At 46.0% G+C, this 25,352-nt stretch overlaps 1 protein-coding gene across 3 annotated transcripts in view; it reads left to right on the plus strand.

Annotated features, from left to right (window-relative positions):
• LOC112994770 (store-operated calcium entry regulator STIMATE-like) overlaps window positions 1–25,352 on the plus strand; it is a 58,666-nt gene that overhangs the window by 14,936 nt on the left and 18,378 nt on the right. Inside the window, exons 2-8 of one of the 3 annotated variants that reach the window (XM_064500404.1) lie at window positions 632–680; window positions 1,474–1,569; window positions 3,650–3,771; window positions 14,070–14,182; window positions 15,326–15,409; window positions 16,991–17,107; window positions 24,052–24,153. In XM_064500404.1, the coding sequence (XP_064356474.1) occupies window positions 632–680; window positions 1,474–1,569; window positions 3,650–3,771; window positions 14,070–14,182; window positions 15,326–15,409; window positions 16,991–17,107; window positions 24,052–24,153 (683 nt within the window). Of the gene's footprint in view, window positions 1–631; window positions 681–1,473; window positions 1,570–3,649; window positions 3,772–14,069; window positions 14,183–15,325; window positions 15,410–16,990; window positions 17,108–24,051; window positions 24,707–25,352 lie in introns of those variants that run through there. The other 2 variants (XM_064500450.1, XM_064500485.1) reach the window with 2 other exon arrangements.

Below are 25,352 nucleotides of genomic sequence, written 5' to 3' on the forward strand. Positions count from 1 at the left end.
TTCACAGCTTCTCCACAGCAGTAGCTGGTTGACATGCAAAATGTTGTGTAAGAAAACAGTGTTTTAATACTGCCTCCGGCTAGTTGGCATAGGCTTGGAGCCATGGCAGCTTGCAAAGCATTTGGCACTGGTACCTTTATGCTAGAGGTGTGGGCAAGGTCCTGCTTCCTGAAGGTAGTCTTCTCCAGGTAGCTGCAACTAGGAGATGACTTTATCATGATGCTGTGATTTGAAAAGTTAATGGACTCCTGGGCCACACTGTTTGGTTGTCACTACCATGATTTCAGGTTTGACTGCAGAATTCTCAGGGCTGGTAGATAGTGATGGACTTCTCCAGCCTCCCTCTGGCTGCTTCCTGTGGTATAAAATGCTGCACAGCTGAAGGAGGTGAGAAGTATGTGCCTACCTCCAAAAATAGCTCTGCTGTTTGGCTTTCTGATTTATGGGTGCATTCTTTGTCTCAGCTTAGTTTGAAGCCAGGTCCTCTAGTTCTGCTCAGCTTTAGACTGGCAAGTGCTGAGGGTCCTCCACATTTTTTGACTGCTCTTGCATTGGAGATCAGCACAGACTGCATAGAGGTATCAGTTCGGCTCTGCTGGTTAACCTCACCTCTCTGATTGTTTCTTTGTAGTAAAACGATTTAAGGAACCAAAGGAAGAGAGGCGTCCCTGGAAGATATGGTGAGATTTTAAATTTGGAGCTTAAACACATGCATCTGTAATATTGTTTTCTTGGATACCGACAGCCTTCTAGACTCTGAATATTCCATATTGAGTTATTAAATGGAACTCTGTGCTGTTTCTTCCCAAAGGAATGTCAGTAAAGTAGCTGGTAATGCCTAGAAGTAAAATGCCCTGCCTAGTTTCTTCACTCAGGCTTGTTTAGCTGCAGGTGATCTGAACTGCAAGGTTATGGTCCTCTCTAGTCTGCTGGCATAACCCCACATGGACAGTCTTCTAGACAAGATCTTTTTTCTTTAAGTTAGATTTATCGTTTTGGTGGTAGCCCCTGACCCAGCTCAGTCAGCTGAAGACCAGACAATGCATTTGGCTGTGTTCTGGTGGAAGATAGAGTATGACTAGCTGTTAGCTTAGGACACCTCTGTGAAGCACCGCTGTGCTGTAAGGTGTAGCAAGTTGATACCTTCTCTGCACCTACTGCTGATCAGAGATGCTGAGGCCTAGCTGGGCACTGGAGGGTAAACTTCCCTTCACTGTGGTCTAAAAGTCATTAGCAAGTCTCAGATGCAGATTTGCAAGACTAAGATGCTGAAGTGGTATCTTTTTTTCCCCCCCTTTTTCCCTTCCCTAAACTACTTGGATCTGCCAAACTACCACTCTTCACCATGCATGACTTCTGAGAACCATGAATGTCTCTTAGAGGAAAGTAGATCAATCCAGGGTCTTCATTTGGGTGGCTGATGATGATGCAGTGCTGCTGGGGCCAGATCTTATTGCCTTTTTTCCCCTTCAGGTTTTATGATACCTCCAAGCAAGCAATAGGTGCCCTCTTCATCCACTTTGCCAATGTTTTTCTGTCTGATCTCACTGAAGAGGACCCTTGCTCTCTGTAAGTATGTGAGGTGCTTGCATGATGCCCTGAATCTGTAGAAGGGGGACCAAATCTGTTGGAAAGTGTCATATACAGTAGAAACCGAAGCATTCAAAGTACTAGATGGTGGATAAATGGTGCTGAGCTTCCTTTTGGGATCTGGGTTATCTTATGATACTTGCAATCTCCTGGTCTGATGGAGATGGGGCAGGGTGGTGGTGCCTTTCTTATCCTTAAAAGCACCTTGAAATATACTGGCTCAATGCTGTGGTACCCAGTGCAACTGTGTGGGAGATCACTGCAATGGTTAAATATGCCAGTTGTTTGTGTGCCTGACTCTGCAATTTGCCTGGTCTCAAAGGAATATGGAGGATGCTTTCCTAATTGTATGGGTGAAGACCTTTATCCAGTGTAAGGATATCTTTCAGGACTTCAGTTGTATCTACCCACTTGTATTCATGCAGTCCTGGTTTGGGGTTTTCTAAGCTAGATATTTCTACATTCATAGTCAGTCGCCTTTTCTTCCAGACCAGCTGTTTTGTAGCTATTAACTTAGTTGTGGAATTAACTTCATCCTTGTTTGAATAACTCCTTTGAGGCCTTAAAATGCTACTTAAAACCTCGTAGGCCTACCTCCTTTGTATATACAAAAGTGCTGCACCTTGATATGTTTCTTTAAACAGCCACAAGATTGCCTGGGACTAAATATAACCTCTAAACTGGTTCATCATGATCATGTTTTTTTTTTTTAAACAGACATTGTATTAAAACAAAATAAAACCCTTTGAGCTTATACTGTGCCCTTCAGTTTTCCTTAGGGGGTTTTTTGCATTCTCCTGTACTGTTTGGTTTGTAATTCTGAACCAGGCAGCTTAAAACTGTCCCTGGACTTTGAGGCTCTTACGCTACGTGTCCTACCCACGACAAACCACCAAGAGCCTTGTGTTTGTATTGGAGTACTCCAATTTCAGCAGCTGAATGCTTTAGTAAGCCAGTCTGAACCTTAGGTTATAGCAAATCTTAATGTCATCCTTTCAAAGTAGATATTGAAAGCAGATCGTTATTTTCAGTGTCTTTATTCTTAGGCTCTATCGAGTTCTGGAAAAGGAAATGTTACTGTTCATTCCTGTAACTGTGCTTGGTATTTTCTTTACACTGTAGAAATTTGGGCAGATCTGGCAGAAAAAGACTCCAAAAACAGATGAATGTTTTCTGGCTAGTTTTCTGAGTTGGAGATACTTTCTCTGGAGTTTATTAAAACACTGTATTAAAGCCCTGTATCAGACCCCAAAGCCCCAAGAAGGTCCTTGCAGGTCCCCTGCCCTCTGACACTCTTTCCAGTGGGGCTTAAAGCTGCAAGGCAAACTCATCAGGCCCAAATCATCTGGTGGAATTGGGACTTCTGTTCCTGGATCTGCAGCAGGGACCTTGAAACAGAGGCTTTTGGAGACCCCAGGATACCTGCTGCTGAGCCAGGGCTTGATGCCTGTCCCAGAAACCATCTGCCTCTTGGTCTGAAATTTGGAGACACTCTGACTGGTGAGGCAGCCTGAAGGGTGCTGCTCTTCCAACACCCTCGGAGTTGCTCAGTAGATCAGCTGCCTTGTCTCTGCTGCTGCATGGTTTGCAGAGCAGCTGTAGTGCCCAGCAAGTTGGCTTCTTGTGGGGGGGAGGGAATTCCAAGAAAGTTCAGTTCTATTTCTTGGAAACTTTGTATTTCATCCAAATAGGAACAGAAGATGCTGTCAACAGGTTATCTCCTTCTTGGGCTAGTCTTGCTTAAGAGTTACCCAAAAAGTATTTAATACTGTATGAGGAAATGAATAAGGCCAGGGAGTTGGTGGAGCCTGCTCCCTTCTCTGCTTAACAGATCCTTAAACTAAGAAATTGCTGCTGTTCTTGGATTTACTCCATATCATTACCAGTAAAAGAGAAAGGAGGAGAGGTTGGTCTGGTAAGTGCAGACTTTGAGATTTGGGGTTTTTTGATGGTTTCCCATATTGAAATAATAGGTCTTGATTGTTTTGTGTAGATTTAAGAACACAACCAAAACCTGAATTTTGAAGCTTTACAAGGTGGCTTTTTCTTCTGCTTTTAGCTATCTCATTAATTTCATCCTTGATGCCACTCTGGGGATGCTGCTGATCTGGTTTGGTGTGAACGTTGTCTCCTGGATTGTGCAGCGTCAGAAGTACACGTACCTGGTCTTTGGAGAATATGGTAGGTGTCAAACATCTCTGTTGCAGTCTTCCTTCTCCCTCTAACCTCCTGCTTGGGCACTGCTGCAAAAGGGTGACTCATTTGCTCTGTTTTCCCTTACTTTTTCTTCAAGGAGATAGTCAAATGTTGTAGTGATAGTGTGTGAAATGCTGGGATGTCATTAGATTGCAAATGTTTGTGCCTGCTGCCTTGCCAAGCAAACTTGGGTATAGCAAGTTGGTGGAGGCAGGTTGAACATTTCTCTGGGAAAATAATGCATCCCTGGAGCATGTATACAATAAGCTAAGGGGTTTTTTTAGGCCAGCCTCTTGGTTCAAAGACATGCGGTTGCTGCTCTGTTTGCTTTGGGCTATGGTAGGCATGAGTGGGATACAGCCTGGCTCCAAAATTGAGTTATCAAATGACTTACGATTTCCTCAGCTGACATTAAATACCAGGTTTCAGTACTCCTGAGCCTGGCAGCCTTTTGCTTCAATTCCTGTCTTGAGGTGAGCAGGAAAAACGTTTTTCAAAGCCTTTCTCAGACAGCCCCACTAGAGGGTAGCACTTCTCTTTAGAAACAGGAGAGCCAGCTTCAAGGAGAACAGTGCTTCTCGGCTAGTTTGCTTTTCCTCCACCTCCCTTTCTGCTATTTTACATTGAACTGCTCTTTAAATTAGATACAACCCTTTATTTTAGATGCATCTATTCATACAAATCACTTTCTCACCTTTATAAGACCTTACTCACCAAGCCTGTTTTCCTGAAGGTAGCCTTATACTCTTTAGTATCTGGTTTAATAACTGAGCAGGTGAAATGCAGACCAGAATGGAATTAGCATGAAGACCCCACTGACCTGTGAGCTTTTAACCAGGCTGATGCTCAGCATGTAACTTGTGAAGTGCTGCACCCAGGTAAATGGGTTTTGGCACTGGACGAAGGGCGAGATTGGTCTGTGAGACTGCAGAAGCAACTACAGCCTGGGAATGAGATGAGAATAGATGAGCTAAAACAACAGGGGACTTAGGCAGGGCAGGCTCTGAAAAGCTCCGTACAGACCTGAGTGGCTTTAAAGTCTGCTGTGGTGTCCAGAATGGCTTTACCCAGAGGAAGTTCAACATCCTTACAGCTTGCATTTGATGGAACTGCTCCTCCTTGTCCACCACTGCCCCCTTACCTTACCTTCCCCCCCCCGCCCCCCAGCTCTTTGTCAGAGTTGAGGAGCTGAGCACTAAAGTCTTTAAGATAAGACGACAAAGGAATCCAGATATTCTTGGTTTGGGATCTGGTATTCTTCCCTTTTGAGCAACGAGGACTCTAAGCCCTGCTTCAGCTTCAAATGCCACGTCTGCAGTTGAACAGAAGCAAAGAAGCGTTAACATGTATTGACGGCTTGCTTTAACCTCACACAGCAGTAATGAACTTCCGCTGAGCTGTAGCTTTCCCCTCTTGAAGGTTGGCTTAGACTACAGAAATGGTTTGCTCCTCTGAGGAAATCTTGTATTCATTAACAACAAAAAAAATAAGTCTCTGCTGTTGTTGAAATTCAGCTCTTGAATAAGGGCTTAAATATCTCATCCACCCTGCTCTTGGTGCAGGTCTCTGGCCAAAGGGACTGCAATGGAAAAGTTAGATAGGAGTCAAGCGGCATGTCCAAGAGCAATGCTGCCGCAGGGCTGGGGAAACAAACCTCTGGTATCCTCATCTAGTTTGTTAGGCAACTTAGAAACCAGTCTGGAAGATGCTAGTAAACTTGGTACAGTCTGATACAGGCTCCAGAAATATTGATTCATTTCCTGTGCTAATTGCTGTACCAGACTTTCCCTTTATTTCATGAAGTATCCCAACAAACAAAAGCCCCTCTTGCAGAGGAGGAAGGGCAGAATGTCAGGAAAGCACAAAACATATGTTGTGGGTCACTCCTCCAGCCATCTGAGCAAGGAACAGTTGCATCATTCTCCAGTATAGCCAATATTAATCTGCCTCTGCATCTATGCTGCATTTGGTTTGCCTGCCTCCAAGGCCCTGTGCAATTCTTCCCTGAGTTACTGCAATAGCTGGATTAACAGAGAGGCAGAGATGAGGGAAGGGAAAGCATCTAAATCTGTGCTGCTTAAACAGAGGGCTGGAAGAGATACTTCTGGATCAGTCTTGACCCCCTCTAGCACTTAGATGGTTTTGTGACATTTTTGAGCCAAACAACCTCTCAGCAGGATATCTGCTTTAAGCAAGTTCCTAGACATCTGCTTCCAAAAGCTTCTTGAGAGCCTTCTTCTCCTTAGTGCAGAGGCCTGTGTTTGTAGGGGTGTTAGACAAACCTGGCTAAGATCCTTTGGGAAACCATATTGGAGAGTCACTTGCATTGAGCTGGACCAGGAAGAACTAAATCCTTATTTAAATTTTTGCGATAGTAAGAGGAGACGGTTGCTTGACTGGTATATCTGCAAAGTAGACTCCAACCTCTAGAGGAAAAGTGACAAGTCTCTAAAACAACCAGCTCTGCAGAAGTGACTGTTCAGAAAAATCCATCAGCTTCATGCTTCAAAAATGGAAGACACCCATCTGAGGTCAGCTACTTCTTGCGCCTAAAGTCTTAGCCAAAGACTGCTGCAGCCAGGAAAGACTGTTTTTAACCAGTGGAAAGTTGTCAAAGACTTCTGTTTGTTTGTGTTCCTCCATCTTTGCTCAACAGGTCTTGGTTGTTGCTTCTGTATTCAGCTTTGGACTGCCTTTAAGTGTAGAAAACTGCATTATAAAAGGCTGCTATCTCTTCTGAAGATTATTGGCTCCTAAGATCAAAAAATGGAAAGGTTTAGTCTTCACCTTGGTTTGAATTGGCTTTGGAGATTTGTTTGCCTTATATACATACATGAAGCACTAGCTGGGCCAACTAGCTCCATGAATGCTCTTTGCACCATTGCTCTACCAGGGTGGCAGAAGACTGTGCCTATAGGTGCTCTCCCTGTAGATGACTCCTGCAGGGAGGAGAATGGAGCAGAGCTTAAGCTGGTCTTCAGCTGCAAGAACCTCAGGGAAACGGATACATGAGATCTTGGAAATGCTACTGGGTTTGTACGAACTGAGCAGGGTCTGGTACAGGCTGAAGTCAGAGCTTGCAGACAACAGCCTGGCTCAGCTTCATGCTCCATCTCCAGGCTGTTCCAGCCCTCTTCTCCCTCTGGTCCCCTGGCAATAGGCTGCTCTCTACAGAGGAAAATCTCTTGTTGGGCTGTGGTGTCCTGGTATTGCAGATGCAACTGCTACCTAGGTGACCAAAGAGAAAGGTAACATGCAGAGAATGAATGTAAGGTCTCAGCTTTTTGTAATTGGGGCAGGATCCCTTCTCCAGAACTTGCCTTCAAACCATCTTTCTGAGAGGAAAATAGTGAGGACTAACTGACATGCCTGAGTTTATACTCGCTTTAGCTATTTGATCATTTTTAATTAAAAGAAATACTGGAGTAGCTCAGAAGTCTTACTTTAGAGGTAAGCAAATGTAGTGAAGTCACATTAGAGAGATTCTGCAATGTGTGAGCAAAATGCTGAAGAGAAGCAGTAAGGGAATGACAGGGAAAAGTGGGTGTTCTTGACTGAAAATGCCTCTCCAGTGCCTGTCTGGATACTCATTTGTGTATACGATTCTGTAGCTGTGGTCCCTGACTAATCTAAGCTTGATGCATCGTGCTAGTTCACTGCCTGCAAATGGAAAGGCATGCTGGTTGGAGGCCTCTGAATTCTGTTTAGTGGCCTGTTGAACTCTGCTGGTCAGATTTATTTATAAGAGTATGCTCTGTGCCAGCTGCGGAGTTTAACTGAGGACCTGTGTAGGCTGCTTTTGGCCCTGTTGTGGTATCGTACAAAATTTCCATAACAAATGTTCCCACGTCCTGAAGCGGCCAAGGGAGCTGGCTGCTAGTGCTTGAGGAAATACTACTGAAAATAGTTCTAACCTGAGGGGCTGTCTTGTCCTCGGCTTCCTCGACTTCTCTGCTGCCAGGACCGGGAGGAAAGAGTAAGGAAAGGGCTGGGGATCCTTGTCGAGTGCCTGGTCAGGTCCCCTGCTCTGAGCAGGTGCGAAAATCCTCAAACCCTCCTGGATCTTGGTGATAGCAGTGTGAACACCACTGCTCCCTACAACAGAAACATTTCAAAGGATGAAAGACCTAGAGCAATGGCGTAACATCACAAACTGGGGACTGATTGAGCTGTATGTTCATCCTTAGTTCAGGTGCAGAATGTGCCAGAGGGTCTTGGATGTCAGTGCAAACAACTGGGCACATCTGGCTGCACTGATACCAAATTGTCCTGCCTATAACTAGCACAATTGCTGGTCAGGTCTCAATCTCTGAAAATCCAGTCTTGCCTCAGTGTGCACTTTTGTGGAGTTCATATGCTTTCCTGCTATTTCTTACCCTGCTCTGTACGTGGAAGTTAGCATTGATGGTTAGATTTCCTTGTTTTAGAGGTACCATTTAAATAGCTCTTCATTAAGATGACTTATTTCTACCCCCTCATTTTGCCCTGTGCCACTTTAAATGCTTTCAAATATTTACTCTTCCTCAATCTCTCTGTACCCTCTGCTCTGGCTGTGGTTAAATTCTTTCCTACCTGCTCAGTGCACACGTAGTCCCTGAAAGGCAGTAAATAAAGCTGTCTGGCAGTAGCATATGGGTTTTGCTGACAGCTTGGTACATTAGGCAGCCGGGATTAAAAATAATCCTGTTGTGTGGTAACAACTCAAATACCTCAAGCAGTGCTGCTTTTGCTGGCTTTGGGCTCTGTGAGCAGTTGGACTCCCACATGCAAGTGGAATATGTGAGATGAGAATGTTTGTGTGCAAGGTTGCTGCAGACACCAGTGATCCTGGGTTTGCATCAAGGAGATATTGCCAGTGGTAGGAGGGAAGGGGTGGCTGGTGCTGGCAAGCCCAGATCTGGGACATGGCATTGAACTCTGGACAATGAACCTTGATTCAGAGCAAGCGTAGAGAAAACCAGGCTGGGGAGTGTGGATCCTGCTGAAGGAGAATGGACTAAAGGCAGTGTTTGCATCCTTCGGAATGAAGGCTAAGGGATGTATGTGTTTCTATCATGGTGGGAGATAGCTATCAAAGGGTTAAGCAAAGAGTGTTCACTAAGCTCAGAGCACAGCTTTTGTGGTAGAACTGGCATGTAGAACTGAAAGGTCCTGGATTACCTTCCGTTAGAACTGGGGGGAAGAAAATGCCCTTGCTTCGGGAAGCTGCTGACGGAGTATGACACATGGCTTCTGCAAGCAGGAGGTGTGTTGCAGAGGCCAAGAACGATCCTTTGGACCTGTTCCTCTCCTTTGCCACGAAAGTGAAGCTTTGGCCACAGCAAAGAGAAGAATCCATCTCTATTGGGTTTTGGCCTCCAGGGAGGAGATCACTTTCTCTTAGCTGGCCATCTTGTATAGAGGAAGCAGCCTTGTAGGCACTCACCTGGATTTATCTAATTGAAATGCTTGATATAAGACAAGTTCTTTTCTGTTCATGGAGCAGAGTACCTCTAGGGAGCATTTGGTCCACTTAAGACTGAGAGTTCTGTCTAAGGGTGCCTCTGGCCATCCCGGAGCTGTCAGAAGCCAGCACCTAAATGAGGTGCCAAGTTAACTGAGATCAGTATGAGTTTTCACACCTCACTTCCTAACTGTAGAGGGGGGAGAAGATTTGTATGTACTGTCTTTTGGCTTGTCCAGGGCCTGCACCAAAGGCTCCCCCTTCCCTGAAGAGATGTCAACAGACTGCTTGTATGCTATTGGCACCAGTCAGTGGCAAGTTAGATTTGGGTGACCGTCATTGAGGTGAACCAGTGGCCTTTGGATGATGTCAAATCCACCAAGCTAAGGAACAGCCAGCTGAGCTCCTCACTGAAAAGGAAACGAGCCACAGTCTGTTTACAGCTCAAGTCATCCTTGTGGCCCCTTGGGCTATGCTGCTGTTTCGTATTCCTCTGTCTAGAGTTATTTTGGTACTGAACAGCCTCCTGTCCTTGGGGGCACAAGATGCAGTAAAAAATAACTGTAGAGAACCCTCTGATCTTCCTGCCAGAGGCTGGAAATAAAGCCCTGTTTAACTCTGTGCTCCAGAACAGATTCCTGTGCAGAAACATGTCTTCCCATAGTCTGAAAATCTCAGAATGTAAGAAAAGCAGCTCCAAGTTGCTACTGTTTTGCAGCCTAAGGTGATAGATCAGGTGGCCAGATCTGTCCCCTAGATAGGTCTGTGGGTCTTTTCCCACCTCCTTCCACTGTGGGCATGCAAGAAGTGCTCATGTCCCTCTAATTGTGGAGAGAGTCACAGCATCATCTTTAGGTGATGCAGAAAGGACCAGAAGGAGAAATGTGAATATCTGGAGCTCTATGCTGGGATGTCATGGGTAGGAAAGAGCACAGGTCTGTCTTGCTTGGTAGTGCAGGTGTGCTGTACCACTTCATGTGCCCATGCTTAGCTAGTGGAGCTAGCCTAACCAGACAAACATCTGATCTTGGGAACAGTAGAGATCTCAAACAGAAGGTCAAGGTGGGATCTTGCTGTTGCATAGGGTGTGTGTGTTTTCCTCTAGGAAATGGGCTTTTCTAAAAACGTCTTTAAACACCAAGAAAACCATGAAAAGCAGTTTGGAATTCTTTCTAACTGAACGTGAGGGGAAAGTGGTTTGTGTGAGGAACTGTTAAGCTGAAGACATGGAGAAGTCCATGCCTAATTTGAGTTAGGACAAAGGATGCCTTCCCTAGGGTCTGTATCTCAGCCCGGTTAGCCAATACCATTCCAGACTGTAAAGATTTGAGTGTTCAGGCTGCCTAGTGCACAGTGTGCAAAACTCCAGAGCCATAGTTGTTTGATAACAAATGGGTCCAAACCCACTGCAGCTTTTTTCAGGCGAGCTGAAACTGCAGAGGGAAATATTCTGCAAGTGCTGTCGGCATCGTAGAGTGGATGAGCTGCCTTGCAAAGGGTGCTGTGGCTATTAGTCCTGCCTCCCCGCAGGGGACAGAGCAGAACAGCTGACAACACAGTGAAAGAGTTCAAATGCAGGAAGGAAATGAAGGATCTGTTTGTTTTTCCTGTTTTGTTTGTACTTGAGGCTGTCACAGGCAGTGCAGCTCCTGAGTTCACAGGAGGACTGGTCAACCTTGGTTTGGGCAAAAAGCCCCAGTACAATCCACCTGTGCCAAAGAAGACAGTGCATTGGAGGTAGGACTGTGTGACAGTCCCTCCATGCTTCAGGAGCAGCAAAGCCCTCTGACCTCCCTGACGCCAGCCTTGTACTGCAACCACCTGGTAACAGTGCTCCTGTCTCCTTCGCAGACCACCCATTAAGCAGTTGCCTGTCAAGGAGCAGCAATGTGTGTTTTCTAAAGTCCCGTCTGCTTTGCTGATTGCTGCTGCGTGTAACGTTGCTGGCTGCCTTTTCCTTCCACCCCTATGTGCAGTTGCCTGCTGTTCTGGCTCCCTGCTGCTGTCCCCTTGGTTTGGCAGCCTCCCCACTCCCCTGGCCTCCTGCTCCTTTCCTCTTCCCTCCTCTGCTCCTTTGTCAATCCCGGGTAAAGTGATTAAGGGCTGTGGTGCAAGGTGACCATCCATCTCTTGGAGGTCTTTGGCATGGAGAGCTGGATGCCTCTGCTTCTCGGAGCTCTAGCTTTGACATGAGGCAAATGCTTTTGTATGTTGCTGATAAATTATAGAATAAGTACAAAAACGAGTGCTAACCTGCTCTGCCTTCCTGGGGAAGCAGATGCCTGAGACCTGGAGTTGTTTAGAGACAAGATCTTATTAAATCCTGGTGTGCCCAGCTGGCTTCTGGGGCTGGAGTCTTGCATAATGGTTCAGACCAACTTTTGCAAACTGCTGCTCTCCTCTTTCTTTGCAACGTTTCAGCACTGTTGTGCTGAGAAAAGGGAGGCAGAGACCTCCCAGTCTGCTCGAATCTGACAGTGGAGCCAAGTGTTGGCCTCCCAAAGTATTCTCTTACACAGATGCAGTCCCAAATTCTGGCCTGATCACCCTGGAAGCAAGTGTTGCTGGGGGTTATCTGTATGTTCAAGTAGTAAGAGGAAATGTTGCATCTTTCCTAAGCCAGATACTGTAGCTCAGTTTTGCAGACCTGAGATATTCTGATGAGCCTGGGAAGGCGATAACCAGCTGGCAGAGTGCTTGCAGAAAGCTGAAGCAAGCACATGTAATAGATATGGTACCATTATCATTGTTAACAATACAAATATGCTTTTAATTATTACTTGGTAAGTACCCCATTGGAAGCATTCATATTTAATTAGCATTGATTCCTTTTTGAGTGAATTGCTCTAAAAACCTGGGGCGATGGAGCCCCTGTCTCTTGCTCAGACAATAAGTATCACGTAACCAGCCGTTCACTCCATCAGCAGAAAGAGATTAATTCTGTTTGGGACTGAAAGCTTATGCTTCTTGAGTTGAAATTGGTGCCTGGAAGTTGTCAGACTGGTGCAGGATCCTGACTGGCCCTTCTGTAGAGGAAGGTCAGTCCAGCAGTGCTTTGCCTTGGGGATCACTATGGGGTTTAGTTTTAATTCAAAAAGGGATCATCAGTCTAACATTAGGGCAAAAACAGACCTGGAGGAGCCTGAAAGGCTCCTGTCTGCTACAAGGAAAAAAAATTGGGGGGTGGGGGGTGGGGGGGGCAGGGGGAAGGACTTGTCTATGCAGGCATTTCTAGGTTTGTTGAAGTGAAGAGAAATGATCTCCAGTACCCTCAGAAAAACAAGGGGCAAACCAAACTACTGATGTCCCAAAGCAACATATGCTTGCAAGGAATTGCTTGAGTCGGATGTTGAAATTCCTGGGTTTTCTCCATATGCAAGGATTCTGGTGAACTCTGCTTTCAGGAGGCAGGATACTTGTGTCCTTGTACAAGCCGAACTTCCTCTCCTTGAATCCCTGTATCCGTCCAGCTCAAAGCAGCTTGACACCATGGGGGCAGATACCTGCAATGCAGTCAAGGAAAGGAGAAATAGTGAATGGAAGGTCTGTTCAGAACATAAATATCTCCCTGTCATCCCAAATGGTGCCTCATAAAAGCTGACCCGATCTTCTAATCAGTATCAGCAATGGCTCTTTTCCCCAGACACTTTTGATACTGTTTGGCTGTGGCCCTGGGGAGCCCGTGAGTGTCTGAACCCTTGGAAATGAGGTTAAATAACTGACAAATTTGCTGTCTGCAGCTTGCTCTTTCTGGGTGAGAGAGGCAAGCTGAGCTGCACTGGCAGTCTCTGGAGTTGGATGTCTGCTGGGCAGATAGTCAAGATCAAGCTCTTATGAAGTGGCAGTCTATAAAGCTAGGCTGTTTCCTTATCCCTTTACCAGATTAATTTCTTCCCATAGAGTTTTATCTGCTCTGTTGAGTAACAGCTTAAAAAAGGGAGGGAGGAAAAAAAAAAAACTAGGTTTGAAGATGGCTGGTAACAAACCACTGAGATGATACAAATCGAAATGGAAGCTTTCTAGTAAAAGGACTGGGATATTGAAGATGGGGAAGCTGCAAAGGAAGGTGAGGGTGGAAATAAACTGCCAAATGCAAAGGGTGTTTCTTTAGTATGCAAGTGCCAAGATCACCACATAAACACAGTGTTTCAGGTCCTCAAGCACAGCCTGAGCTGTGACTTTTGCCTTTTAGAGGAGCAGACTGGTATGCCTCGTAGGACAGGCCTGTGCTCTAGCAAAGCAGTTCCTCTAGGAAGGACAGGCAACGGGGGTGCAGGTGCTATATTGCAAGTCCACCAAGTTTTTGGTGGTTACTGCTCTTGGTGGCTTTCAGAGGCAGGTTGGTGAAATGAAGAGCAGGGTAGGAGGTCGGGTACATCTTGCCTTTCTGTTTTTATTCCTTTTCATGAATTTATAAAGATGCATCCCTTAATAGTTAAGGATTTTGTAAGTCTACTAAAGAAGCTTCGTTAGTACAAGTTGGACTTATTTGGTGTGGATGGAGAGCAAACAGTGGATGACAAAGGGCAGTGGTAACAGATCATAGTTCTAAGCTTTCCAGTAAAAAACTAGATAAGTTTTGGTCTTCAGTGGAATAGTGGTCTAGCAGGGACCCCCAACTTTTCCACCTCAGATGTGTGCTTTTACAGCTATACGTCAAGAATCTCTCCACTATTTCAAGTCTTTTTACTCTGAGTAGCTATCTCACTGCAAAAGTTGTAGGATGGGAGTGTTTCTCCTGCCCCTCTGATCAGCCCAGATATCAAGTATGAGGCAATTTCTCTGCAAGATTGTCTCCTCCTGACCTCTGTATCTGGTTTAATGTGTTTTTTTTTCCCAGGTGACCCACCACAAGCTGCTGCCTGGATTGGCCAGTGTGTTCTGTATTTGCTGATAATGGTTTTTGAGAAGACAGTGATAAGCCTGGTCCTGCTTATCCCGGGTTGGACCAAGGTAAGCTCCCTAGCTCTATCTTTCTAGCCATAGCCACTGTGGCTTGCTTCTTATCAACTTTGCCTTAGTGATGGTCCCTGTCACTACAGGTCACCACCTTTAATGCTTGTGATTTGTAGATAATTGTTTGGTTAGCAATTACTTAAGCTTGGAGAAATAAGATTTTTTCATAACAGCTTGGCTTTTGGTACATTCTCCAGTTAATTAGATGTTAGTGGAATAAGAATTTCTTTTTCCATCCTTGGAAAGATAGAATGATTTGTGCTGGCAGCTGAGCTCTCAGTCTGAGGCTTGTTTACATATTTCCACTCTGCCAGAGAATTGCCATGCTACTTTGTCAAGTTGCTTCATGTTAATGTTTCATGATCCCATACCTAAGCTAGGATTCTTTTTTCCAAATTAAACCTCTATACAAAGCAGTGTCCCATCCTTCCCCCACACACACATTCTGATGGTAGCTTGTGCAATGGTAGTTGGTGTGTTGGTCATGAATTTCTCTATTAAAATTAATCTTATCGGTATTGTAGCTGCAGGGGTGGTGGCAGGTAGATCTCATGGGTAATTCACTGGTATAAAACCAGTTCTGGGAGTCACCAGGGGTCATTTTAGTATTGAGTGCATTTGCACTTGGTGCCCCACAGGCTGTGATTTGGCAGTTATTTACTGTAATCTGGAAGCAGTTATGCACTTCTGTTCAGGGCTTGTCCTTCAAACACAGTAGATTGCAATGCTCAGACTTAGAAAATGAACGTGGATTTTTCATTCAATGGTATGTGAACATGTTGTTCAGCAGTGCGCTGCAAGATCCAGAAACACTGCTGGCTTCCTTCCAGCATACCTCGTGCGTGGCTGGTGTCTGTATTCTGCAGCAGACTCTGAGAAGCCAAGGGAAATCCTACCAGTTGTTGCGGATAATTAAACTGGAAGACTAGCAATGCTTATTTCTTCTTCCTCTGTAGAAAATCAGATGCTTGGCAGCTGGACTAAAGGATTGCCCTTGTCACCTCTCTAACATCTGGGCTAAAGGAAAGGCTGTAGAGCACTAACTAGGAGACTGCCAGTGTATGAAGGCAGCTGATTTGCTACAAAGATGCTATAAAACAGTTGTTCAAATAACACTTTTAAATGCCGTTTTCTCTGCAGCTTCAGGAGATCCTCCTGGATTACATCCCAAACCCCCAGTTGGAGCTCGTGCTGGTGATGCTTGTTGTGCCTTTTGTAGTCAATGTAAGTGGTGCCTCTACAAGTGCTAGACAGGCTGGTTTGGAAGTCACAGCCCCTTCTAAGGGGGGAGATGTGTATGCAGGTGGGAAGAGGGATGAAAGGGAGGTGAAGGTGTAACTCAAGAGGGTCGTAAGGGCAAAAGTCCATCCTGTTTGTGCCATGATCCATTAACAATGGATTCTTCTTGATCAAGTGTTCTTAAACAGACTGTTCTGTAGCTGAGGAAGGAAAAGCAATTTTGCATCCTTCTTTGTGTTACTTGCCAAGTGGAGAGTCCCTAGGAACAGAGTACAGAGTCCAAGCATCCCAAACATGCCTTATTTGGCTTCAACCTTATTTAATAATAACGCTTCCTTTCTTATATAGTACAGACTTATATAATAGCCCTTAAGAAAGCTATTAAAGAATGACCAAAAACCCATAAGTATTCTCAGCCCAAACTGGTGCTGGAGTCCCAGTAGTGTAGTAATCTGGCTGTCCTGGGAACATGTTGCTCCAATAAAGGTTGTGACAGCATTCAAACAGGTCTCTCTCTGCAAGTGTAGTGCCATGTACCTAGTAGGATTGCATCAGATTGGCCCTGTTCTGTATGGCGGTTGTTGTAATGCAACATGGGTACAAAGTGCTACTAAAACAGGAGACTTGGCCTAATTGGAAGGTGTTGGGTGATTGTCAGGGTCAGACCTTCTTCTGGACATGGTCTTTGGCCAGTTGCGTAGCTTGAAGCTGCAATTTTACCTTGACTTAAAAACTTCGAAGTACTTGTTAACACTCAGATGGATATATTGAAACTCTTGCAATAGGTGCAGTCATAGGCATGTGAAGAGTGGAAGTTCAAAGCTTAGAGATGAGTAGAAAGTAGTGCTGTTCAGATCTGATCATCCTGTATGAGCCTTTTGGCTAGACTTCAAATTATGGTACTGCACAGAAAGACAGATCTGGGCAACCTGAACACCTGTCTTTTCAAAGCTAGTTTGGTGAAACCTCTTGAAAGCTCAGCCTTTTTCTGATTCCCCTGATTCTGGGTAATCCTTGATCTGCAGCTCAGTTGCTGCTAAGATCGGAAGTGAGAACAAGGCATTAATGCTGATATTCCCCCAGGACAAGGAGTGAATTCAGTTTTTTTGCAGCTTTGATTATTGTTTTTGTCCTGTATAGCACTGGCAAAGTTTTAACTCTTTTGCTTGAGCTACAGTGAATGACGAGGTTTTTCTCCTCACACGCTGCACCTCCTTATTTGAAAGCAAACTCAGTGACTTGAGCAGTGACTGGTGCAGATAGAATGGATGAATATTGGGTGGGGGTTGCTTCAAATGGCTCCAGGCCATGATTTATTCCTGGCAAAGACTTGGCCTACCAGTGGTCTTTTTCACTGGATTTGCAGCAAATATAAAATTAATAAACTTACACTGGAAGGGACCTGAGGAATTCCAACTCCCGTGCACTCACCTGACACAGCTTGCTCGAGGCTGGAGACTTGGAGAAGCCAAGAGAAGAAGAAATAGTTGAAGTACATACTGTATTGTATTTTGGTCTCTGCAGTCTATTCATGTAACTCTTTCTCTCCTCCCCCCTTGCCCCAAGGCCATAATGTTCTGGGTTGTGGACAGCTTGATCATGAGGAAATACAAGCAGAAGGATACTCTGGACATCAACGGATCCATAGAAACCCCTCGGGCTAGGAGAACTGAGGAATCTCAGGTAAGGCCAAAGATGTCCTGCACACGAGCCTAGACTACAAGCCTGTGGCTTGGCTTTTATGCTTTGCCTATATATCCTTACCAAAACTGTGCAATGTACCATCGTGATGACCCAGATGCAAAGTGATGCTGCAGAAACGAGTGATGACCTGTTAAGACAGAATAACTTCCCATGTTTGCAACTGAGGTCAAGCAGAAGTATATTTACTGGAGGAATCGGACTCTAACAAGGAGAAGTATCGTGACCTACACAGGGTTGCTGGAATATTGCCCTAAATGAGCTAGCTTTGCACAAGCCCACGTGGGCTCTTTTGAGTGGCAGGCTGATGCTGCTGGGTACCTCAGCACTGTCGCTCTCAATTTTTCCACTATTAATTGTACTTACATTGGCAAGAAGACTGCTTTCCTCACAGTGAGTGGTGGCATCTTTATTTTTTTTTTTTTTATAAAAAACTATAGAAGGTCCAGATGGGAATCCTATTTTGTCAGTGTTTTTAAACTTCTCAGCCAGATAATGGCCCTTTAACTGTAGGAATTATTTTGTATAGTTTGAGCTTGACACTTAAAGGTTTGGGGGGAAAATAAATCCATTACCAGTAGGCATTGTTCTCACTGGTAAGAATGTACAGTCTACCAGGCAGGTAGGGTCTATACTTCAGATTGCCCCTTTTGGGTTAGAGCCACAGCTGAAGTAGCTGGACTGAGTTTCCTTCCTTCCTCTGACTCCCAGGCTTGGTTTCACAGCGCTCCAGGCGTGAGTTATGATATCCTGCAGTTCACTGGCAAGATCTGCTAAGATAAAATGGATTCTGGCAGTCGCAGGCTGGCTTCTGAAGTAGTTTCTGCTGAGGAATTTAAGCTGAACAGGAATAGCTTTTGCTTTGGGTTTTCTTTTTTCCTTCCCTTTTGAAAACATGTCCTGTACTCTTGTGAAGCTGGCTGCGCAAAGCCAGAACATATCTGTTAAAGAGCAACTCTCTTCTTGTGCTTGCTTATGCACTGAATAGTAGCTTTAATTGCGTACTTGACAGTCTGTGTAAGAACAATAGCTTAAACTGCTCAAAGGTGCAGTGGGGAAGCAGCCACTGCTCACAGGGATGTGGCATTAGAGGAATCCTTCCTCTGAGCGGGGACAGGCAGATGTGAACAGCTGGTGAGACAAGTGAGTCACATCCTGGCCTGGCCTCCAAATAAACAGTTGTAGCTTGGCGAGGTTGCTAGAGACATCTGAACAGTGTGTCCCAGGGAATTTCCTGAGCTGTGTGTGGCGGAGACGTCCTTGAGAAATCTTCATTGATTTGGGGATGAAAGGCAGGTGCCGCCTGAGTGAAGGGTACCAGTCTGTATCTTGATAGTTGTGCATCTACATGAGCAGCTTGAGAACTCATATCTAGGATATGATGGCAGCTGAACTCCAGGCATGGGCTCCTCCCTGTTCATGGCCCAGTCCTGACTTCTTGCTGGTGACTGACATTAAGGAGTGGTATTTCCTTGGATGTGTTGGATTAGATATTTGCTTGAAATGTAAAGCTGGTGGTGAAGATCTGCTTTACTGACTGAATGCATATGGGTGTCCTTACAGGTCTGAGGTCTTCTTAACATTATACAAGCACAGAAGCAAGGGTAAGGAGATGCCCTCTCTAGTTGAGGCTCCAACCCCTTTCTAGCCTGTTTAACCTAAACTTGGAGTATCTAAGCTCATAAATGGTAATATAAACGTTCAGGCCTCTGCTGCTGTGGATACACAGACAGTGTCTCTGTTACCAATCTACCATAGAGATGGCCTTCTGCCTTGCTTCACTGAAGGGGGTTAAATTTTCATGGTCTCTCTGCCAGTTTTGGATAATCTAAGAGTGAGACACCTGTTTCTTTCTAGAAGTTGAGAAAGGGTTACAACAATCTAGTATAGGAACTTTCTCTAATGGCTGTTCTCAAGTAGCTGAGCCTAGGCAGGTTTTTTTCAAGCAATGGAAATGGGACTCTCACAGACTAACTCTTGCTGTCAAAGGCTCTTCCAGTCTTTCAAGTACTTGACTGCTTTCCTCAGACAAAGTTTTACCAAGGCCTTCAACGTGCAGGTCATCTGTCCATCACTGGAGTGGAGCTACCTAGGGATCTGGAGCTGTCTGCTGGGACTGTCTCCTTGCTGCTCTGACATGGACAGTGCTGGACCAAAGGCACAGGAACAAAGTTTGGGCCAGAGAAGGAAGCTGATGACGAAATACAGAAGTGCCTGCTTCTTGGATACTTAATTTTCCGACTTTTTCTTGGTATTGGGCCTTGGGGTAGCCATAGGTGGCTGCTGCTTCAGAAATTGCCATTTTAGGCTAGGAGTTAAAAATCTTGCTGTCTGGCTGAGCCCCAGAGCCAGATTGGCTGGAATCTAGGCTCAAAACCAAAAAATGAGTTTGCTGGGCTATTTGCTGCTAATAACTCATTAAAACGGGAGGATTTCCTCCCTCCCTCCCTCCCTCCTGCCCTGCTGGAGGGGGAGGGAGGGTGGCTGAGAAGTGTCTGTATGTAGTGGAGCTGGCTGAGGCTAATGTGTCCAGCAGCTTATCAGGGTTCATCAGCACTGTCTAGCAGCAGGCGCCAACAGCTCCCCATCACGCTGCCTACTTGAATTTCAACCCTTTGCCTATCTCACCAATAAAGAGTGTCATTATTTTCACTTGCACTAGCAGTTTGTGTTAGGATAAGGAGCAGGGGGAGAGGAAGGAGAATAGGAAGTGGGGACTGCAGTTAACCTGTTGAAGACCTGCCCTTGGGTCCTGCTACTGGAGTTGCTCACTGACTCCACAGCTGCAGCATAGACCAAAGAATTTCCCATCTCATGAGTTTTAAGGCTCTCCTGTTGAGCCAGGGATGCAAAACTGGGCTCTTGTTTAGAATGGATGCTTTTTTTTTTTAATATTGAAGTTCTGGGAGGGGGGGGGGCAAACTCACTCTTGTCACTGGAGGAATTTCACCCTTCCTTCCAGTCAAGTCTTAAAATTTTTTGTTGTCTCAGATTTGTGCTATGGTTTTGGTAAATGTTCAGAGTCTTTTTAGCCCCGCTGTGGGATGGGAAGAGATTACTCGAGTGCCAATGTGAGTCCAGTGCTGCTTGGCCTGGAGGGACGTGTTGATCTGCACGGCCCTTATTTTCCAGCGAGCATCCTGGCCTTGGTCTGAGTCTCTCTTCTCCCTTACTCTTGCAAGTGCCGATAAAACTTTAGGTCTTATCAATGGTTTCTTTGTTTTCTCCACTCAGAAAACAAGTTGGATTTTTTTTTGAAATGTTTCATTTGATCTCCTTGGGCTGCTTTTGTTTTGTTTTGCTTTTTTCCCAGGGAGGGAGGGTGGTGAGTTGCTGCTGCTTCCCCCGCCTTCCTTTTCAAGATTGACTTTTTCAGAGACAAGTAGTACGGCAAAACTTGGTCTAATAACAGTGGTACTTGAGCTGTTAGGTTGAAACCAGAGGCTAATTTGGGGTTTGGAGGAAAGCTACATGGGGACTTGCCTTTGGTCAGCATTGGCAGTTCAGTGTCTGTCCTAAATTTTTACATAGGAACTTGACCTGGCAGATCACTAGATCAAAGATACTGCTGAATGCCAATACCCCTGCTGCTTGCTGTAATTATCAAACAATATTCTGAGAGTGAGTTTGATTCATTTGCAACTTGAGCAATTTAAAAGTGAACTGAGTTAAGCTTAGAGTGAACTCGGGTGCCTGGTCCTTAGGAGGAAGATAAATGGAGACTGTAGAGCCTCTTCTTGAAGGCGACTGTCCCACTGGCTGCAGTGGGAGCATGTCTAAGCTGAGTAGGAGGTGGGTGGGATGGTTCCTGCCTGTGCTCCAGGTAGTGATGTTGGCAAGCAGCTTCCCACAGCTAGTGGGGGAAATGGCCTCTGAGCTTCTTTCTTCAATCACCTATGCTGCAGTTCTCCTTTCCGTGCAATCTTTCTCTGCCACAGAGATCTCTTGACTACCCGATGAGCCTGTCTAGGGAAGGAGCACCAAGCCAGTGTGCAGCCTATCCTGTGAGGCTGGAAGGGCTGGCAGAGCACATGGGTAGCCCCATTTCTGTAGCGTGACCCCGGATCTGTTTTGCAAGCCGCTGGTCTCCTGGTGTGGAGAGGAATGCATGAAGTATTCAATGACTGCTGACTTGCTGAGTGAGACAGTAGCACATTGTCCTGCGACTGGGAAAACATGGTCTGTTCCCAGCTTCACCAGTGACCTGCTGTGCTCCTGACCTGGATACATCTGCAGGGGAAGCCTCTTGTCCAAGTTGCACTGACAGTGCTTAAGCTGGGGTTTTGCTAGAAAACTGGCACTTGACGTGGTGGACCCTGGTCAGGGCTTGTGCCACTGCCACAGCAAAGCTCATGGGAGTAGCTGACTTGGTGACTGGCAGCTGGGTGGCCACTGGACCAGTCCACCATCTCTGGTGCAAGCATCCCCCCTGTAAAGCCCTATTTACATGTCTCTGCTGCTTCTAAACTCACCTGTGTGTCTGAGGATACATCCTGTAGCTGTCGTAATGATGAGGTGCCCTCTCATGAAGCTCCCCATGGAACTGTGGAAAGGTCCCTGGAGGACTGTCAGCTCAAGTGGCTTCATGTGAGCTGTATAGCAGGCAGGCACCAGCCTGAATGGGTCTGGATGTACGATGCTCTGTGCCTGCTCAGTCAGCTGCATGTGGCTGTAAGAGGATTTCATGCTGAAGCTGAAACCCACCTTAACTCCCAGATCATGAGGGCCCAAAGTTAGCCTCTTCCAGCCTCTTGGTGTCAGAGTTCAGTAACTTGTAGTGTTGCGTGAGTAATTACCTGCCTGTTTTCTCAGGTTCAATAGCATCACAATATTTGTGATAAACAGAGGAAATATTCACTTGGAAGAGATGGAAACCTTCCAGTGTGTATGTTTAAAAAATTCCTTGAGACCAATAGGGAAGAAAGAGTGCTTTAATCTGATCAACTGCTCTCCTTTGAATGTCTTATGTGCTGCTGTGAAGATAACAAAATCAGACAGAGGGGCTGGAGTGTGTGCAAGGCAGGGAGGAAAACTTCCCCTATGGCTCTTCTCCTTTGAAGCCATTGATTCATTGCAGTTTGTTTTTCCTATTTAGCTTTTTGTTGCTGTGGTTGCTAGCCCTGGAGTGCTGCCTAAATGGTAACAAATGAAAGGCATATTTCTTCATAAACATGCCCTGAGATAGCTATGGATAAGACCAACTCCCCATGTCCCAGATCTTGCCCTGGAGAGCGCAAGGCTTTGGGACTAGCCAAGCCCCACGTGTTACAGCTCTTGGCTGAAAACACGTGTGTGTTCCCTGGCCTCGTGCCTCTGGGCCTGAGCGTTGCGGTGGCTGTCGCGTGCCATGGCTCGGGCAGAGGGATGCTCTGTGGGCCACCCATCAGTGCAAGCCAGGAGGCCATTCAGCTGCTGAAGCCCAGCAGGGTCAGATGGGGCTGATGCTCTGATGGGAGATCTATGAAGCCTCGCTGGAGCAAGCTGCCTTTGTATGGCAGTTTTGTGGTATTTGGCACTTGTTTCCACATCAGCTCTGAATTAATGATGCTATTTGGGCTCTGGGAAGGGAAAGTGGAGGGAGGTGGGGAAAGGGCTGCCAGAGTTGCTTTTCTGGTGAAATAAGATTCAAGCCTCTTGAATGTGCAGTGTCACACTTTGTGCCTTGTGTAGCGTTGAGTGGTCAGGTGCCAAGGACCCAGCCAGGCTTCTGATGTGGGTGACTAGCATTGACCAGAAATCCTGCAACTTCACCAAGCTCCTGAGTGCTGCTGGGCATGACTCAAGCTGTAGCACAAAAGCAGGCTGTGTTTTAGCAATGCTTAGAGCTAATTATTGTCAGGGCTAAAGACAATTGGGCTTCTCTTGCCTCAAGTTAGGTTTTTGTGGTAAGAAGAAAAGATAGCATGGGGTTCAGCAAACTGTCTGTCAAAGCTGTGAATATTTTCCATGCAAACCATTCATCCAGCCAGCCTACTGGCTGGCACTGGGTTTCAGCTCTTCCGCAGTCAGTGTAGCTGTAGCCCAAGTAAAATCAAGGCTTTTTCCTCGTCTGGGTGGTGTGGCTGGAGGGTGCCTACGTGTGGGGCATCCTGTCTGCATCGTGTAAAAGCTCCAGGCCGGTGGCAGTCACTTAGCTCAAAACAGCCTGTTAATAGCTTCAAGTCTGAAATTAGCAGCTGAGAGTGTAGGTGTTACTGGAGGCAAGGGGCAGCTTCTGATCATGCAGCAAAGCTGAGGGCTTTCTTATCTGGAGAGGAACGAGTAAGAGGTGTCAGAGCCCTCTGACTCCCACAATTTGGACTGAGCCAGAAGCTGCTATGTAAGATAGAAATAAGAAGGCTGGTACAGCACCCTTGAGCTTGCTGGCCCTGGATGGAGCTAACCTTGTAGCTTTGCTTGGTCCTACTCATGTGTGGGCAGTGGTGTGGGGGGTTTTTTTCCTTCTCTTCCCTCCCCTGGCAGAGCTGTGGAAGTACAAGCAGCTGGGGGCCTGGGACAACATCTCCATTTGGTACAGTTTTTTGCAAAATGTGGCCTGGCTTTTGCACACCTTCACTGAGGCTGCAGCCCAGCCTGAACATACGTGTCTGTCTGTGCACGAGTCCTGCCCCTTGGTGAACAGTCTTTATCTGCCTGTTCTGCTCTCAAGGCAATTTGGGGCACCGGTGTCATGTTTGCACCCAGATCTGCCTAGCTGACACTACAAAGCAGCCCAGAGAGATGGACAAGCTGATCTTGAAACCTCTCCCTCTGCCAGGGAGGCTGGCATCTGGCAGCTGACCTCTGTATCAGCGCCCAACCCCTTCAGCCAGCATCTGCTTGGAGATTTTATCTATAGTACCTCCTATTAGAAGAGCTGAGGAAGCATCAGCTATGTCTGACCAAGGACTTCCTCTCAATCAGCATCTGTCTGTTCTCCTCTCTAGGTGTTGCTCTCACCAGATGTGGATTTTGATCACTCTGAAAGCGACCAGGATATGTCGGGACTCCAGGGAACAAGCCAGAAGATGAAGCAGCCCAGCTATCAGGTGGTCATCTGACAACACCAAGGCAAGGGTGGAAGGAAGGGAAGCAGCACTGTGATCCTTGAGCTGGCCTCAGAAGGGCAGAGTGGGGAATGCTAGTTGATCCCCTTGGATCAATGGAGATCCTTTTTTGGCTGCCTCGTCTAGACCTATCCTTCTGCAGTTGTCCCTTTTGGTGTCTGTGCATCCTGTACAGGCTTGGCAGCTGGCAGTATCTGCTTTACCGGTCTGCCCCTAACCTGGGCACACGCAGGCATGTTTTGGTTAGGGTTATGGAAATGTTCCTCCTCTGGCTGGCCAGCTGGGTGTAACTTTGTCAGGGCTAAGACTGAAATCAAAAGGTTAAATCTGTCTTTTTTTTTTTTTTTGAAAAAAAAAAAAAAAATCTATCCTGTACTAATTGAAGTATGACACTTTTACATGCACAGATGGTCAAAATAACTGGTTTGCTAATATGTATTTAAAGGTCTTGAACTGAGAAGATTGATTTAGTGGATCTGATGCTTTTTACTGTTTTATAAGGAATGTAATAAATGTTTGACCTAAAACTGCTTCATATTTGAAATGCCTTCAGTATGCTTAATGTTTTGCAAGAACTGAACTCTGTAAAGGAGAGGAAGGGAACTTACTTAAATCTCTCCTGGCCAGTGCTTTGCAAGACCAGTTGTCTTTCAGCAGAGGGTCTATCCTACAAAAACTGGAAGAGCTGAGCCAGTGCTCGTTTTCTGTAGACTGGTTTCATCAGCTATAGGGTGCTGGCAAAGGAGGAACTTCTGCTGCTGCTTCTGTGATAGGCTGATGTTGCAGCATCAGTTCTTATGTCAGACTCCAGACTGAAGCTGCAATCAGATCTTGATCCCAATTGCCATCTTGCTTACAAGTGTATGTTGCTGGGGAAGTTGACTCCTTCCCTCTTACGCACACTCATTTTAAACTAGGTAACCTGATCCAAAATGGACATCTGAAGAGTCAAATCCCCATTGACCAGTAATGAAATTCTGGGTGTTAGGGAATGGTCTTGGGTGGGGCTGCCACAGGGGAAGACCCTTGGGTCATCCCAGACCTGGCACCTGCTCTAGGAATGAGGTTTGGGGCTTTGGACTTGCTGTCCTGTTAACATACAGAGTACAGCAAGAATGCAAAACACTGCAACTCTCCAGGGAGAGAACAGAGAGCAGCTGCACACAGCCCAGCAGAGCATT

The sequence above is a fragment of the Dromaius novaehollandiae genome, chromosome 1, assembly GCF_036370855.1.
Source record: "Dromaius novaehollandiae isolate bDroNov1 chromosome 1, bDroNov1.hap1, whole genome shotgun sequence".
NCBI classification, from domain to species: Eukaryota; Metazoa; Chordata; class Aves; order Casuariiformes; family Dromaiidae; genus Dromaius; species Dromaius novaehollandiae.